Here is a 17228-nt window from a genome sequence, read left to right as displayed (position 1 = left end):
AAGAAGACTAAGTTGTCTAAAAGGTTATTGAGTATTTAGGCTTCACATGAAGGGGAGTCTGTCCTCAGAGTTAAGCATATTAAACTAGAAACACTGTTAGATAGGTCAGGCTCACCTGAATGTAACTCCTTTTTTCCATTGCTGAGATTCATTTATTTCACAACATGTAAATGAGCAATCTAGAGCACTGAGGGTGACTCCATTGCTCCAAACTGTTATGCCCCACACTGCTAAGATACTCCTCCTTCCTCTCCCCCTTCTTTGAATGACAGGACTGAGGGAGTCTTGCTGAAACCTCACCTGGCCCTGGTCACACTGATGTATTAGATCATAGAAACTTGGTGCAAGGGATCTGCCCCAGTGCTCCAGACTGCTCATTGGCATATACAGAAATAAATGAATCTCCAAGGCACAGATTTTCATGGGAGAAAAAGGTGTCGGCTCATTCTCAGTTGTTTAGAACACCTTTTCCCAAAGAAAATCGGTCTCTGACCCCTCGTTCACATCTGTGTTTGCTATTCCGTTTGGGGGAATGGATTAACAAACACAGATGTGAACGAGGGGTAAGATTATTCCTGTATATGCAAATGGAGAGTCTGGAGCACTGGGCGCGGCTGTCTTGCTCCAAGTTGCTATGCTCCACTCTGCTCTAAGCCTGAGTGCACACAGCGTTTTTTTGGTCAGGAATACGCCTCAGGGTAAGTTCACATGGGGTTTTTTGGTCAGGATTTTGAGGCCATATCCGCCTCAAAATCCTGACCAAAAAGATGGCTCCTGTTGAGATGAATGGGAGCCGATCCGTTCTTTTTTCTGGGAGCCGTTTGTTCCAGCTCCAGGAAAAAGAAGTGACATGTTCATTGTTCCAGGCGGATTCGCCTCACCCCGACTAGGCCCATTCATTTGGGCCAAATCCAGAGTGGAGTGCGCAAGTGGATGCTAGTACACTGCATCGGCAGCAGCTGTATTTTGGTCCAGAACCTGAGGCGGCCTCCGCCTCAGGTTCCAGTCCAAAAAACCCCGCGTGAACTTGCCCTCCAAATCAGCCTCCAAAAAAAGCCTCCCAATAGAACTCTATTGGGAGGCTTTTTTTGGAGGCTGATTTTGAGGCAGATCCTTGACCAAAAAACTCAGTGTAAACTCTACCTAATACACCAGTGTGGCCAGGTCCAGGTAAGATTTCACCAGGTCTCCCTCAGCTCTGTCATTCAAAGAAGGAAGGGGGATAGGAGGGCACATTTGAGTATTGTAGGGGGAGGGTGCGGCAGTTTGCAGCAATGAAGCCTCCCTCAGTGCTCCAGACTGCTCATTTACATGTTGTGAAATAAATGAATATTTAAGCAACGCAGATACAGATCTTCATGGGGAGAAAAAGACCTTAACGTTCAATGGAGCCTGACCTATCTGTGTTGCTAGTTTAATATGTTTCACTCCCTTTAGTCTTAGATGTCTATGGAGAGGGAAGGTGGGGGTGGTGGAGGCAATCCAAAATACCAGTCTTGCGTCCATGGCTGCAGGTGCTTGTTCATAGGAGCGCCCTCCTGATCCCCCGCATAGTCCAGACACCCCGGACAGTGGAAGGGTCACTTAATTATGGTCGGAGAGGTGCATGGATATGGCCGGGCGGAGTCCAATTCATTTCATTGGATCAGTAAAAACCCTATCTAGTGACACGCCATCATCCCATTCTGTAATTATTTAACCCATTGTTGTACACAATGTTTTCCAGGCTCACACCTCACTGTTACACAACCCCCCCCCCCCCTCCCCGTCATCTGATTTTCTTCCCCCCCCCCCTCCCTTTTTATTTTATTTTCAGACAAATTACAAAAAAAAAGCAACTTTTTGCCATATTTTAAAGTACTTTCTTGTAACTACTTCTGTCCTTTGATTTCTTTCCATTTTATTTCTGTTATCTTGCAGCATCTTTTATCCAAATTCTCCTTTCTTATAAATCTTGTAAGTAGGAATCTGTAGCTTCTCCTCAATCGCAATCATCTGACCTCTCTCCAATCTCCTCATAACCGCTCGCAGTCCTTTCCGTTTCTTCCTAACATTCTTTTGTGGTCTTGTTGCTTTTCATTTCTTTTCCTTTTTTTTCTCCTGTTTTTTTTCCCCCTTCCTTTCTTTTCCTCCATCATTCTATGTTGCACTTGTGGGGAGACATGTCTCATTCCTTCCGTTCTGTCAGCCCGAATGGGAACGATTGTTAGCAGAGAGTCCAACGAACCTGTTTTCAATCTTCCCCATTTGATCCATATCCATTAAGTCGAGGATTTTTGCACTAACCGAGGTTTTCTTTTCATTTGGCATTCCTTTTAGTTTTATTCTTTCTGAATGTACTGTTTGATATTTGTGCATGTAGTACACATATATATATTTATTTTTCAGTGTAGTTTTGTTGGTGTAATTTGCATCTAAAGCAGCAGAGGCTCATGGGAAAAAAATTGCATAAAGATTGGCTCATGGGTCACAGGGAGCATGGTGACTGGAATGAGGTTTATTTCTGTGTGCCGTGGTTTTAAGATGCATGATCTGGTGGGATGAAAAGGGGTTAATGCTTAGAAAAAACTAATTTTTTTCATGCACATGACTCTTTGCATAGAGGGTGATGGTAGAAGGAGACGCAGCCCCCCCAAAAAAAATAAAATAAAATAATAATATAAATCCTTCAGTCTCACCCTTGTATTGCGGAGTTGAAATATTCTTCAAGGAGTATTGCAGCCCGAAATAATGTTTTCATACTGATGACCTTCCACTCCGCACCGCCACTATGCAGTGAAGGGGCTGCTGCGTCACCTCTATTACTTGTATAGTACCGGTGCTGCACATACTCCTTTCCTCTAAAAGCTCTGGCACACGGAGCCCATTGCAACAGCTGATCTGTGTGGGGTCCGGTTGTTTGTCTGGCAGATCACATAATGATGACTTTGTAGATTGGGAGCAAATCCATGCAAACACTGGGAGAACATACAAACTGCTTGCAGATGTTGTACCTGGTGGGATTCAAACCCAGCGCTGCAAGGCAGCCATCGTGTTGCCCTTTCTGGATAGGTTACCAGTATGAAAAATTGATTTGAGGCTAGAAAATCCCTTTGAGAGGAGTCTCTCAGGTCCAAAATGCTTCCCAAACTAATAGCAGTGACATACTTTTGTGGGAACAAACAGATGTAATACAAAGCTATACATCAGCTATATCAGCTTGTAAGTGCACTGGAGGCGGGATCTAATTTACCTACAGACAAAGGCTGAAATTGACAATCATTGATTAAAGAGGACCTTTCATGTACTCCTCCATTGGCGGTGTTATGTACACTGAATTCAGGACACTTTCACAGTATGTGCCCCGTTTGCAGAGATATTGGTACTGTTCATTTCAGCACCAATATCCCTGCACTGTCAGACGGGTTGGCCTTTCAACTCAGTGTGATCTTTGAGCTATGAGAAATGCCCCTTCCCGAAAGCACAAGGTTATAGAAGTGTACCATCATGAGGCCGGTCCCTTTAACAATGCAGAGAGATTGATGCCGAAACTAACAGCACTCATATCTCTGCAACTGGGTCAGAAACCTCTCAGGGTGACTGAATTTCGTTCACTGTCAGCTTTCCTCTGATCTAGAACACTGCTAATGTCAGAGGACATGAAAGGTCTTCTTGAATAGGTGACATTTGGGCAGTATGTCTAAAGGATATTCGGAGCACTTAAGTGAGCAAGCCCACCCCAGATGCACTGGCCATAATAAGCCGTAAGCCATGATATGCATATCCATAAAAAGATGGTTATCTTTGTATTGCTTCATTGTTTTATGGGTCAAAAAACGGATGTTTCCTCCTATTAAAGGGCCCCGCACTGCACTAACATTGTTTAGGGAGGTTATTTTACACCTGGTAGATTTGCTTACGGCCCCTAAAGCCCTTTTCAGATAATCTTCATACAAATAAAACACTGGATTTCTGGTAAATAGAGTTGCAATGCAGAATAAGCAAGGCATTTATGGAAAGTGTAGAAGCGCCCTACAAGGTACTGTCATTAGTTCGACACCGGCTGACAGACTCCCTTTAATCTGGCCTTGGTTTTCTGTTTCTAGGATAATGGTAGAGTTCCCTTATAGTGACACATTAGAGCTATATAGGGTTGGTTATAAAGTTCCATGCTTTATCATGAGCTCAGGATCAGCGCCATTCCTCCTGATGATAACACACCGTGCCATCCCTGCCCCATCCCCTTATTGTCTATCCCACTCTGCAGTACTTGTAGGTATAGTGGACTTGCTTCTCAGCAGACCCCATTATCTCTAGATTTCCCCTGCATTTTCTCCTTCTGTGCTCTATCAATCCTACGATGCCTCAGCACAATATCACATATATCAATATCGCAAGATTGTACTATCTCTATATCTAGAGACAGTGCGCTCTTGGCCTGCTGGGAGGACATTGTGATCTGCTTTTTCCTCTGTAGCCTCCCAAATAAAGCTAAGAGACCATTAGAATATAGTCGGGAACTGTCTTCTTCTTCTTTATAATGTGACACAAGCTTGTCTCATCTGTGTATTGCACATAGACCAGTGTTAATCGCTTTCCTATAATATCAGGGACTACCAGGCATCCTGTCCGTCCCTGGTACCTCTCATAAATTCCATATTGTGCTGATGCTAAATGGGTAAAGTGTAATCCTATAAGTTGTCCTCCCTGGTTGTTAGTCTGCGGCATTTTGTACCCGATCCATGCAACCGGTCTTGTAAAAATCTAGTGTAGAGCACAAGGGACTAATGGATGATCTGTTCCTTCTTGGGTTGACGGCCATCTAGATGGGGGCAGGTTGTAAAAGAATCTGTCTGGGAATTCCAGCAGCTTTCCTCCTGTCATACAGCTGGTGCCGGGTGAAAGGCGACCTATGGTGGGCACTCAACAGAGAGTAGGTGCTGGGCATTGTGCACACCATGTTCATTGTTCATGACAATTGAAATCGTAAGATGCCCTTATTGAATCCTTTTGAATCATGGGGGAGATTACTGCTGCAGACAGTTGTCTTACAGTCAGACACAGGACATTGGCAAGAAGGCGGGCACGGCTGAGATTCTGCGGCAGTTCGGGATTTCTTTATATATTTCTTATCCTTAAAGGGGTTTTCACACAACACAAGTAATTCCTTATCCATAGGATAGGGGATAACCCACAAATTAGTGAGGGCCTTCTCTGGCAGGGGCTCAATACAATTTCTTGGGGTTTTTTTACGTTCAACTTTATAGTAAACTAGCATCTGCCCGTGACTTTGTCCACATGTTGGTGGCGATGCCCTGCGTATATGTCTGCAATTGCTGGTGAGGATCATCCGCCTGGGCCCACGTCTCAGATCTGCTCCATCTCTGCTTATGCGCAGCATACACAGGTGTTTGTACATGTGTGCATATGGTGGGCATACTGTGCTGTGGCCCAGCTGTAAGCATGCTCGGCTACATGTCTCAATTTGTTCATTTATCGCTGCGTCCATCACCCGTAGTGGGCGAGATGGCTAAACGGATATTGCCAAACTTTGCCCCAGTCCCCCCTCCCCCTTTCTCCCTTCGTGCCCCCAGCGTACTCACCAAATTGGTACATCCGATAAACTTCTCGTGCCCCCAAACTGAGGTTGCGTGTTTACTACTCTCCTGCCCGGACAGGAGACTACTGCAATTGCTGGTGGCGATCATCCGCCTGGGGCCGCGTCTCGGCTCTGCTACATCACTGCCGATGTGGAACATACGCAGATGTATGTACATATGTGCATATTGTGGGTATACTGTGCTGCGCTTCAGCTGTGCCCATGCTTGCCTACATCTGTTAATTTGTCCATTTAGTGCTGCGTCCACCACCCATTGTGGCCGGATGCTGCCGAACTTTGGCCCAGTTTCCCCTCAAACCCCCCTAACCCCCCCCCCCCCCCGTGGTCCCTGTGTACTCAACGAAACTGTACACCCGATCCACTATTCGTGCCCCCAAAGAAGATTGCATGTTTGCTACTCTTCTGCCCGCACATGAGACGCCTTTTTCTGCAGCTTGCACCGTGCCCGGTTTCATCCTATATGCCTCCGCCCACACAATTGCGTGTAGCTCTGCCCACAAATAGCGTGATTCTATCGGAGGGTGGCTCAAAGACCTGTGATGACTTCATCAAAGGTCCTTAAGCATAGTCTGAACATAAATTTGGTCCTAGCGGTCCTGAAGTGACATCATGTACTGGCATAAAAAGTAGCCTATGTTTGATTCGGGGTTTCAATCTGTTTGTGCCAAATTTCAGGCTAATCGATTGAGCAGTTTTTGCGTGATTGAGGAACAAGCATCCAAACTTATTAGTAGGATAGGATAGGAAGGATAGGATAGCTTATTGGAAAATTGAGTTGACACAGAATATTGGTGAATGTGACGTACTCGTATACAAGGCCTTGTACAAACCTTCTGGGCACTGCACGTGAATTGGGCTCAAACGGGATCCCCCACTTATGTAATATTGGGCAGATCCAGTCTGTATATGGATGTATATATACGGTGGATCTATAGGTATATACTTATCAGGGGAGTGGTCTTCTCATACCAGTTTTTGTCCTAGCCTTAAATCTTTGTGTGCTTCTTTCCCATGAGCCTGAGCGTATACGATATATAGTAACAGTTCCTCAAACACTCTCTCCTCATTTTCTACAGCCATAGCTACCCAGGCCACTGTGGAGTTGCGACGTAAAGGTTCCCAGTTGTCCACAGACACTATGGGCTCCGGCACAGTGTTCGATACCAATGAATTCCCAGAAAATTATGAGGCCGGGCGGGCCGAAGCTTGTGGAACCTTATGTCGGATTTTCTGCAGCAAGAAGACTGGAGAAGAAATACTATCTGCCTATCTGTCCAGGTAATGTTAGAGAATATAGGTATGGGTAGGCTGGGGGCTGGATTGGCTAATAGGCGGTAGGGTGGATTTTGGCACCGAGAGTGACGCGTGGAGCCCCGTCAGTCTTGGTTCAAAACCCTCCTGCCACGACTATCGCGGCTTCCTACAGTCGTGGCTTCCCCCTCCGGAGTAGGCTCAAATGAATGGGACAACTCTGGAGGTTACTGCCGCCAGGTCATCGCCGCAGCTCAACAAGCCGCCGAAGCTGCCTGAACAAAGGGAATCCCGCTTCTTCCGCTCACGGAAAAAAGTAGCCTGGCAGTCTACATAGACCACCATTGTGAGGGGGCGGATTATGATGTGGATTACGCGCCATAATCCACAACCTTAGTGCCCATGTGAACAAGCCCTAACGGAATCGCTTTATTCCTTCTGGTATCACGAATACCCCGTGCCCCAAAGATCTGCTGCATTACCCAATCTGTACCAGAAAACTGGCAGAAATTGGTTGGTAAATTCTCCTTTATGTGTTTAAAGGGTTCCTATCATTGGATACTGTTTTTTTTTTTTTCTCCCTTTCACATAGGAATAGCCTTAAGAAAGTCTATTCTTCTCCTACCTTTAGATGTCTTCTCCGCGCCGCCGTTTGGTAGAAATTTGTATTTTCTTCTGTATGCAAATTAGTTCTCTCGCAGCACTGGGGGCGGTCCTCAGCGCTTAACAGCACTGGGGGCGTCCCCAATGCTGCAAGAGAACTCTCCAGTGACGCCTCTATCTTTTTTTGGAACGCCCTCTCCCTGTGTCTTCTTCCGTCGTGGGTTTCAATCTTCTAAGCCTCGGGCAGAGCTGACTGCGTATACCCAGGCCACAAGAAAAATGGTGCAAGTGGCCATTTTCTTGTGGCCGCTGGCATGCGCAGTCGGCTTTGCCCAAGGCCTAGAAGATTGAAACCCAGGACGGAAGAAGACACAGGGAGAGGGTGTTCCAGAAGAAGATAGAGGGGTCGCTGGAGATTTCTCTCGCAGCATTGGGGACGCCCCCAGTGCTGCAAGAGAACTCATTTGCATACCGAAGAAAACACAAATTTTTACTGAACGGCGGCACGGAAAAGAATAGCCTTTCTTAAGGCTGTTCCTATGTGTTAGTCAGAAAAAAAGGGTAACCCTGACAGAGGAGAGAGAGTGCAGCTGCCTAGGAAGACCATTGCCATTTACTGGGGAATACAAGGGTTTATAAGACACCAAACCAGACGTGACTTTCAGTAGTTGCTGTAGTGAGACTTTGTTCCCTCTGTAAAGTTTTGTTTTTTTCTTGATAGGTTTTACATGGTTCTCGTCCAAGGGCTGCAGATCGGAGAGTTTATCTGCCATCCAGTTCTTGCCAGTATAATCCTGAACTCTCCTCCCCTCTTCTGCTGCGACCTGAAGGGGATTAATGTGGTGGTTCCGTATTTTATATCTGCGCTGGAAATTATTCTACCAGACAGGTTAGTTTTCATCTCCTGACTCCGGGAGCGTCTGATGTCATTCACATGTAAATGTATGGACAGCTAATAAGAACACGGCACTGGGATATAATTGTAGTTACCAATAATCCTATTTAAAGTGACCACGTTCTTCACAGGACTGTGGTGTCAGACATTTCCAAGGTTGTCAGAATGTAGTGTCCATGTTTTACGCTGATCTGTACATTCCGAAATAAGAAAACCAGAAACAGTAGCCTTGCACCTTTTTATAAGGCCCTTGCCAACCCTACAAATCTGTATAGGACAGCCTGATTTTAGGCAGAGCCACTTCTCGCCGCACGCTATGCATCTCTACATGTCTGTGTTATGTTATAGGGAGCTTTCCAAGTTCAAGAGCTATGTGAACCCTACAGAGCTGCGAAGATCCAGCATCCACATCCTGCTCTCGCTTCTGCCTTTGCCGCATCATTTCGGGATTGTGAAGTCAGAGGTGACTTGTATGCAGTGATTCAGACTTTAGGAGCTCACCTCTTTCCATCAGGCGTCGTCCTCTTACATTAACATTTCGCTTTCCATTTGAAGGTCTTACTGGAAGGAAAGTTTAGCAATGATGACGCCGGCAGCGACAAACCAGTCACTTTCCTGTCCCTGAAACTGAGGCTTGTTAATATCCTCATTGGAGCGTTACAGACGGAGACCGATCCCAACAACACTCAGATGATTCTAGGTACACTTCTCAATTTTCGGGGTTTGCAAAGAGAATTTTCCTTTCCATAACTGCAGGTTTTAAGGTTGTTTGCTATATTTATAGGGGTTGTCTAGAAATATATGGACAGTGACCTCATACCTGGTTCCCATGACCATTCTGCAGCACTGTCCTATTCAGATACATGTGTCTGAGCTGCAGTACCAAGCACAGCCATTATGCAATGTGTGGCACTGTGTAGAGGCCACATCAATTAATATCATGGTCCCGAATAACCCTTTTAGAAAAATATATATGGGTTAAAACCAATGGTTTCCAACCTTGTTCATGAACCCAAAAACTACTTAAAGCAGTTTGCCTGTCTTGCCAACTTATCCCTCACCCTAAGGATAGGGGATACGTCGCAGTTCAGTTGGGGTTTGACTACTGAAAACCCCACTGATCATGAGAAAGATGGTGTTATATTCATTGCAATGGGACCACTGGAGTTATGGCGGGTTCACACCAGCGACCGCTCTCCGTTTTGTGGGTTTCCATCTTCTGCTGACAGGAGACTGAAACCCGGCACTCAGTGTCCACCCATGAGCATTTAGTGGTCTCCGGCGAAACGTTTTTTTTTGTTGTTGTTTTTTAACCAGATACTACAATCTGCATGTCCAACTTTTGCCCGGTTTAAAAAAAAAATGGTTTTGCCAGAGACTAGAAGACGCTCATGGGCGGACACTTTGCAAACCCATTCCAATGAATTGAGGCAGACATGTCCCCCTCCAGCTACCCCCCACAGTTTAATATGCTCCTCCAGCTGCCCCAGTTTAATGTCCCCCTCCATCTGCCTTCAGTTTAACTGCCCCCTACATCTTCCCCCAATTCCCTCCTCTTACTCACACATACTGTCTCTTCTCCTTATCTTCCTTCAGTCTCCATTCCTGGCAGCTTGCTCTTTCTGTGTAACAGCAACCACACTGTCCTGTATGGCTCCACCCACTAACGAGTCTTAGCCTATCCTAGTGAGCGAAAGGACCTGTGATTACGTCATCACAGGTCCTCTAGCGGACCTCCCATTCAGCATCTACTTTTATCCCACAAGCTATGCGGGCCGGTCAGAACCAGTCAGAGGGCCGGATGTGGCCCGCAAGCCGTACATTGCCCAGGTCTGGGTTAGAAGCTTTCTCTTGCGTAATTCGGCACCACCATTACAGAGTGGTTAGTGTTGTGTGCATTGGCTTCCAAACACTGTATTGTTCCAGTGTCATGGCTGCCAATAGAAGATGATTGGCAGAGTGCAGCGTGTCAGACTGATAGAGATAAGCTATCCTATGGTAGGTCATCAATATAGACCATCGACCCCAACGATGGAACCTCAATACCCAAATTGTGGGAGTTGTAGACATGACTACATAAAATACTCCGTCACATGCTTGTAAGATTGTATGCAGTTGTGGCTTCATTTTGGGGGGATACTGTTTTGTTTTCCTATTACACATAGTACAAATACTCAATGAAATACGGTAAAGGTGGGATTTGTGTTCCAGGTGCCATGCTGAACATTGTCCAGGACTCTGCATTTTTAGAAGCTACGGGAAACCAAGTGGAGATGGTAAGATTACTTATTTTTTTGTGTCCTTTCATATTACTTTTACGGTCTAAAGTGGACTCGCACCCCTCAGCATACTACACATAGCTCAATAGGGAAACTTCAGAATACATATGACCAGAGAAAAATGCTTCTTTTCCTTCCTAAACTAACAATCACGTAGAAACAGCTGCTGAATCTGTCTTGGTCCCGCAAGACGGACTGTAGCTCACTGGAGTATCAAAATGAGTTGTCTATTTCTGTGTGTTTGATGCAGATTGAGAATAACGTGATGAAAAGTCATAGCCGCAATAACAGCGGCATCAGCACAGCCAGCGGAGGCAGCACCGAGCCCACTACTCCGGATAGTGAACGACCAGCTCAGGCACTGCTGCGGGACTATGGTAAGGATCCGCCTGTAACATGGCGTAACCACACAAGTGACGCAGATAGCAAACGGCATGACTAGCATTTTGTAGTATCTGCTTTTTCCTTCTAAAATCTAGTATGAGTGAAAAGTGGAGTTGCCCAGTACATTCAAGGATTATAAAAACATGGCTGCAATCTCTCAAAAAACATCCTTACAGGCTGTGTACGGTATTGCAGCTCAACTCTACTTATTTCAATGCCAGGCACAGTCCATGGATGGGTGCAGTACAAGAAGGCAGCCATGTTTTTTTTTTTTTTTAATTCTGTAACTCCCCCTTTAAATATCATGAATTGCTTGTATCAGGCATTTTTAAATGAGACGTAAATGTGGGGTTTGCATGATCCTATGCATCCATTGGCGATGATGTGGCATGTGTGCAGTGTCATGTGCTGTGTATGCTTTTGTCTGACGTCCTGTCTGTAAATTGATAGTAAGTGAACGTATATGTCATGCTTTTTGACCACATTAGACGGCTTGCAGAAGATACTGACATTCGCTATTTTGTGGCTATGGAGCCTCTAGTATTTGTGTAACTCTTAGGGGTCATCCTATCTGTCCTAGGAGTCCACTAGACACCCCCCTACATGCAGTCCGTGGACACCTATAGTAAGGCAGTGTCACTTTAAGGATAGGCATTGACCAGATGACCACAAAGGGTTAAATGAGCGTGTTGACAATGGCCAATAGAGATACCTGACAGAAGACTACTCTACCATCCGGTCTCTGTCCATTTATAACACTTAGAACCCGAAAAACCTTTATCCATAGGTATGATTGTTGTAGGTCCCATTGTTAGGACCCCGGACATGCGCGCAGAGCCCCTGTTCTTCCTAATTACACAACTGGTGTGAGGAAGCGTATGGGGAGGGGGCGACAGGTTATTGCTGACATTAGGGAGGATTCAATAACCCTGGTTCTCTTTACTGTTTTTCCCATAGGATATCCAGGTACCCCACCAGCCAGTTATCTCTATTGTAAATCATTTATTTCTCTCCTCATTACACTCAATCCACACAAAAACGTCTCCGATAAAAATTCACAACTAACAATCACAGGTCAAAAATATCCAACACGGTGTAATCCATTTTTTTTCCTGTATGTTCTCAAAATGTATGTTGCATGGATATCCATCATTGAAGATGCCGATGTTAATTCACAGCAGAGCCAAGAACTATGGGAGATTATTATTTCTTTATGAAGGGGTTTCCCATTTTGGGCATTAATACATGGGGTCCCACCTCCGAAACCTACACCTGTTTAGAGAATGGGGTTGGTAAACCCATGTCTCATGGCTATTGTGAATGAAAATGTGACCATGAATGTTCATTTGTCTTAATTCAGAAACTTGGGTTATGTTTACACGGAGCAATATGGCGCTGGAAAACATGGGAAAATGGACCACTAAAATATCAGTAACATATGGAGCCAGGCAGGCCGCCCTTAGGTGTCTGTTCAAATTCCTGACCAAAAAAACTGTGTGAACTCAGCCTTAAAGGGATCCTATCATTAAAAAGCAATTTTTTGTGACTAACACGTAGGAATAGCCTTAAGAAAGGCTATTCTTCTCCTACCTTTAGATGTCTTCTCCGCGCCACTGTTCGGTAGAAATCTCGGTTTTCTTTGGTATGCAAATGAGTTCTCTCGCAGCACTGGGGGCGGTTCCCAGCCCTCAAACAGCACTGGGGGTGTCCCCAATGTTATGAGAGAACTCTTCAGTGCCTCCTCCATCTTCTTCAGGAACGTACTCTTCATGCGTCCTTTTCCAGCATTGGGGGTCAAACTTCTAGGCCTCGGGCAGAGGCAACTGCGCATGCCCACAGGCCACAAGAAAATGGTCGCTTACTTACTGTGTAAGCGTCCATTTTTCTTATGGCTGCGGGCAAGCGCAGTCGGCTCTACCCAGCGCCGGAAGAAGCGTGAAGAGGCCGTTCCTGAAAAAGGTGGAGGCGGCGCTGCAGAGTTCTCTTGCAGCATTTGGGATGTTCGCAGTGCTGTTTGAGTGCTGAGGACCGCCCCCAGTGCTGCAAGAGAACTCATTTGCATACCGACAAAAACCGGGATTTCTATGGAACGGCGGCGCGGAGAAGACATCTAAAGGTAGGAGAAGAATAGCCTTTCCCCCTACGCCAAACAGCAGCACAAGATGGGGTATTTCTGCCCCTGTGTGCTGTTAGGACAGGTGGAACTTTTAATTAGCTAACAGTTTTTCCCCCTATAAGAGGCCAGAGCGACCTCCTCCCCCCTGTGTTTTTTTCTGTCCTGTGCGACTAGACAGGTGGAGGAGGCTGTGGCCTCCTCTAGGGTTTAGAATAAGGTGTCTTAGATCCTTTCTTCTCTTTCCCTTCTTTCTGAGTGAAAGATCTAGGTTTATACTGCAGTCTTTTGTCTTACCTGCCTTGTGCAGGTTACTGACTTTTTCAGCTGCAGTTCATTTACTGCCTGCAGTAAGGTAAGCCGTGTCCTCTTTCAGCTTTCCCTCTGTGTTCACTGCAGAGACTAAAAGCACTAATTTCTATTTGCTATGGGCACTCTGTCAACTTCACAATATGGAAGTCGATGCACCGCCATTATGGTAAGATCCAACCAAATTTTTGTATTTCTTGCGGTTTTTCAATGTGCATTTAATTCCTAAGCGGGGACTTTATGCTATGAACCTAAAAGAAGGGTTCAGATACCTATGTACTATCATTACTTATTAGGTGCATATTTGCTTATTGCTCACATGATGGTGGATGCTCTAAGGCATTTTGTTGTAAGGTTATGCATGTCTGCACTGCTGTCAGTACGGGGTCCTCCAGCTAGGAGCCCTTCATTTATTGTTGTCATCTCCTGGGTGAAGGAGTACATGCAGATTTCTGGTAAGGTTCCCTCTCCCAGTTTTCATAAGAGGTCTTACTTAGAAATAGAAGCCCTAGTGGCTCAAGCTGTAGGGTTACAGACTTGTATGCCTGAATCCACAGTATCCTGGGTTCAATCCCAGTTGCACTTTGCATTTGTGATATGAAAAAAAAAAAAAAAAAAAAAAAAGTTAATAAGGTACTTGTGGTTCTCATGGTCCATTCACATGGAGAAAGTCTCTAAACTTCATGCTGGACTCTGTCTGCTTGAAAATCTCCCTCCTCTAGGTGGGAAAAGATCATATCAGCAGTGCATTATCTATAGGTGATACAGCGGGTTTCCATCCTAACTGCCAAAGGTTACTGGATCTTATGTCAGAGTCTGCAGTTGCAGTCCCTTGGGCCATATAGCGCATGCGGCCTGCAGAAGGTAAGTCTGAGGCCTGGAATCACAACCCGTGGGGCCTGGAGGGGCTTCATTTTAAGGGCTGGATGTCCATGTCCAGATAGTCTGGACCCTGTTGACCACAGAGACAGCCCTCTCCGGTAGAGAGCGCATCTACAGGAGATTCCCATACGGGCAATGAGGAATTGGATGGAGGAGGCTGTGTCATCCAGCTGACAAAAAACTCAGCAGTCTGGGTCAAGCCAATTTAGTTATTCCTCAAAATTTGTCTTTCATCCAGGTGGTGTTCCATCTTAAGGATGGGATGTCCATGGTCCAGCTAGCGCTGGACCCTGTTGACTATAAACGCCCCTCTCTCACTAGTGGGGCGAATCTAGAGAAAAGTTCCATAGGAATAAAGTGGAATTGGATGAAGAGTTCATGGTCCAGTTTACCTGGACCCTGTTGCCCACTGATGCATCCCTCTCTGGTGGAGAGTGTCCACGGTCCAGCTAAGGCCGGACCCTGTTGACTACCTATGTCTCCCTCTCTGGTGGAGAGCACATCCAGATAAGCATTCCATAGGAGGAACATGAAATTAAATGTAGAGTCCACGGTCCAGTTTACCTGGACCCTGTTGACCACTGATGCATCCCTCTCTGGTGGAGAGTGGCCATGGTCCATCTAACGCCAGACCCTGTTGACTACCTATGCCTCCCTCTCTGAGGAGAGCACATCTAGATCGGCTGGGTAGGCTATTTGGTCTCATCATATGTCTGCCTGATCACGGCTTATCCAAGATCCATCGGTCCTTCAACTTGTTCAAGCCAGACAAATACGTAAGGACCCTCCCTCTCCAGGGCATCAAGCAACTTTATCTAGACAGCTCTCCCATTCGGCAAATCCTTGGCCCCCCACACCTTCACAAAGGTAGTGGCCCCGGTCGTAGCCGCCCTGCGCCTCCAAGGGATCTTATTGTCCCATAACTAGACGAATGGCTCCTAAAAGCCCGGTCAAAGGAGGTGCTTGCCACACAGTTGGAATCCACTGTGGCTTTCCTAAATGAGCTGGGCTGGCTAATAAACTGGCAGAAGTCGGTAGTGGTTCCATCTACCCCGATTCAATTTCTGGGTTTATCTTGGATTCTCTCAGCATGATGATCTCCCTGCCTCCTCCTTGGAAGGAGAAGATTGGTCAAGCGGCTCATCACCTATCCACAACCCGGAAGGTTACTATCAGGACCGCCATGAAAGTCCTAGGTCTCATGTCCGCAGCCATCAAGGCAGTTCTGTGGGCCCTATGGCACATGCGCCCCTTACAGTGCGAGATCCTGAGAGTCGGGAACCACAGTCCTTCGGGGCTACAGAAGCCTATCCAGTTATCCATCAGAACCCGTCGATCACTGGCTTGGTGGTCCCAGCTCAGAGACGGGAAATCCACGGTCCAGACATCCTGGACCCTGTTGACCACAGATGCCTCCCTCACAAGATGGGGAGTGCTTCTGGGGGAGACCCCGGTACGTGGGACCTGGAACCAGCTTAGAGAAGGCTCATTTGTCCAACTGGTGAGAGCTCACTGCAGTGCACCGTGTGCTTCTAATGTTTGCACCCCACCTGCAAGGGAAAGCTGTGAGAGTGAAACAGACAACTTAACAGCAGTCCGATATATCAGCAAACAAGGGGGGAACCAGATCCCCCTCACTTCTGCAGGTGACGAATCTAATATTCTCCTGGTGGAGAGGAATCTTTCACAACTATCAGCGGTTCATATTCAAGGTGGGCTGAACATCCTTGCGGATCAGCTAAGCAGAGGCCTGATGATGACAGGCGAATGGTCCCTAAATCCGGACATCTTTCATCATCTCACTGAGATGTGGGGTCTCCCCGAGGTGGACCTGATGGCCACCCAGTACAACGCCAAAGTGACAAGGTTTTGCTCCCTCTACCGGGAAGACAATCCTTTGGCGGTAGATGCCCTGTCAATACCTTGGAGGTTCAAACTGGCATACGTTTTTCCTCCTATTCTGATGATTCCGAAGGTATTGGCGAAACTCAGGCAGGACCAGACTTCGGCAATAGTGATCATGCCGTTCTGGCCAAAAAAGGGCATGGTTTACCCACCTCATCCTAATGAGTCAAGGGACCTACTGGAGGCTTCCACAAGTCCAAAACCTGGTAATTCTGAACCGACAGCTCTGCCAGGACCTGGACAGGTTCAACCTCATGGCCTGGAGGTTGACCGCATCGTATACGGAGATAGACGATTATCCCAGGCCGTTCTAAGAACGTTGGCCCATTCAAGAGCAGATTCAACTAACAGGAGTTACCAAAGGATCTCGGATAGGCAGCTTAATAACTCTGCTATCGAATCGGTCTTGGAGTTCCTACAGAGTGACCTGGATAAGGGGCTAACTCCAGCTACCCTGAAGGTTCATGTTTCAGCACTTTCCGCTCTTCTAGGGACCTGGTTATAACAAGATCCTCTATTAAAGTAATTCCTTAAAGGGGCCTCTAGGCTCCGCCCTCAGATGCAGCCCCCTGTCCCGCAATGGGACTTGGCTGCGGTTCTTCAGGGGCTTTGTTCTCCCCCTTTGAACTCTTAACAGAAGTGGACTGGAGATATCTCTCCTACAAGGTAACCTTCTTGTTGGCAATTACCTCTGCCAAAAGGGTTGGAGAATTACAAGCTTTGGCTGCCTCGGAGCCATTCATTACCTTTTTCCCTGATAGGGTTCAACTTGGGTTCATCCAGGGATTTTGTCCTAAGGTCGCATATATTTGCGCATATATTTGGATTGTACAGCTTCCTTTCGAAGAACCTGCTCATCAATACCTACGGCCATAACAAAGGTGTTAAAGCCTCTAAAGCCACCCTGTCAAGATGGATCAGGGAGGCCATCGCTTGCTCTCTTCGCGCTCAAGACCTACCAGTACCGGAATTGGACCAACTTCCCGGTCAGAGAGACGCTCGCTCTCC

General features: G+C 46.5%; 1 protein-coding gene across 5 annotated transcripts in view; it reads left to right on the top strand.

The window, feature by feature from the left end:
- RALGAPB (Ral GTPase activating protein non-catalytic subunit beta) overlaps positions 1-17228 on the top strand; it is a 63616-nt gene that overhangs the window by 30617 nt on the left and 15771 nt on the right. For 3 of the 5 annotated variants that reach the window (XM_075277520.1, XM_075277519.1, XM_075277517.1), the window contains 6 exons: positions 6676-6877; positions 8175-8342; positions 8697-8811; positions 8904-9048; positions 10560-10624; positions 10878-11004. In XM_075277520.1, the coding sequence (XP_075133621.1) occupies positions 6676-6877; positions 8175-8342; positions 8697-8811; positions 8904-9048; positions 10560-10624; positions 10878-11004 (822 nt within the window). Of the gene's footprint in view, positions 1-1920; positions 1957-6675; positions 6878-8174; positions 8343-8696; positions 8812-8903; positions 9049-10559; positions 10625-10877; positions 11005-17228 lie in introns of all 5 variants that reach the window. The other 2 variants (XM_075277518.1, XM_075277516.1) reach the window with 1 other exon arrangement.

Source organism: Leptodactylus fuscus, chromosome 6, assembly GCF_031893055.1.
Source record: "Leptodactylus fuscus isolate aLepFus1 chromosome 6, aLepFus1.hap2, whole genome shotgun sequence".
NCBI lineage: Eukaryota > Metazoa > Chordata > Amphibia > Anura > Leptodactylidae > Leptodactylus > Leptodactylus fuscus.
This window is presented reverse-complemented; position numbering and strand designations above follow the sequence as displayed.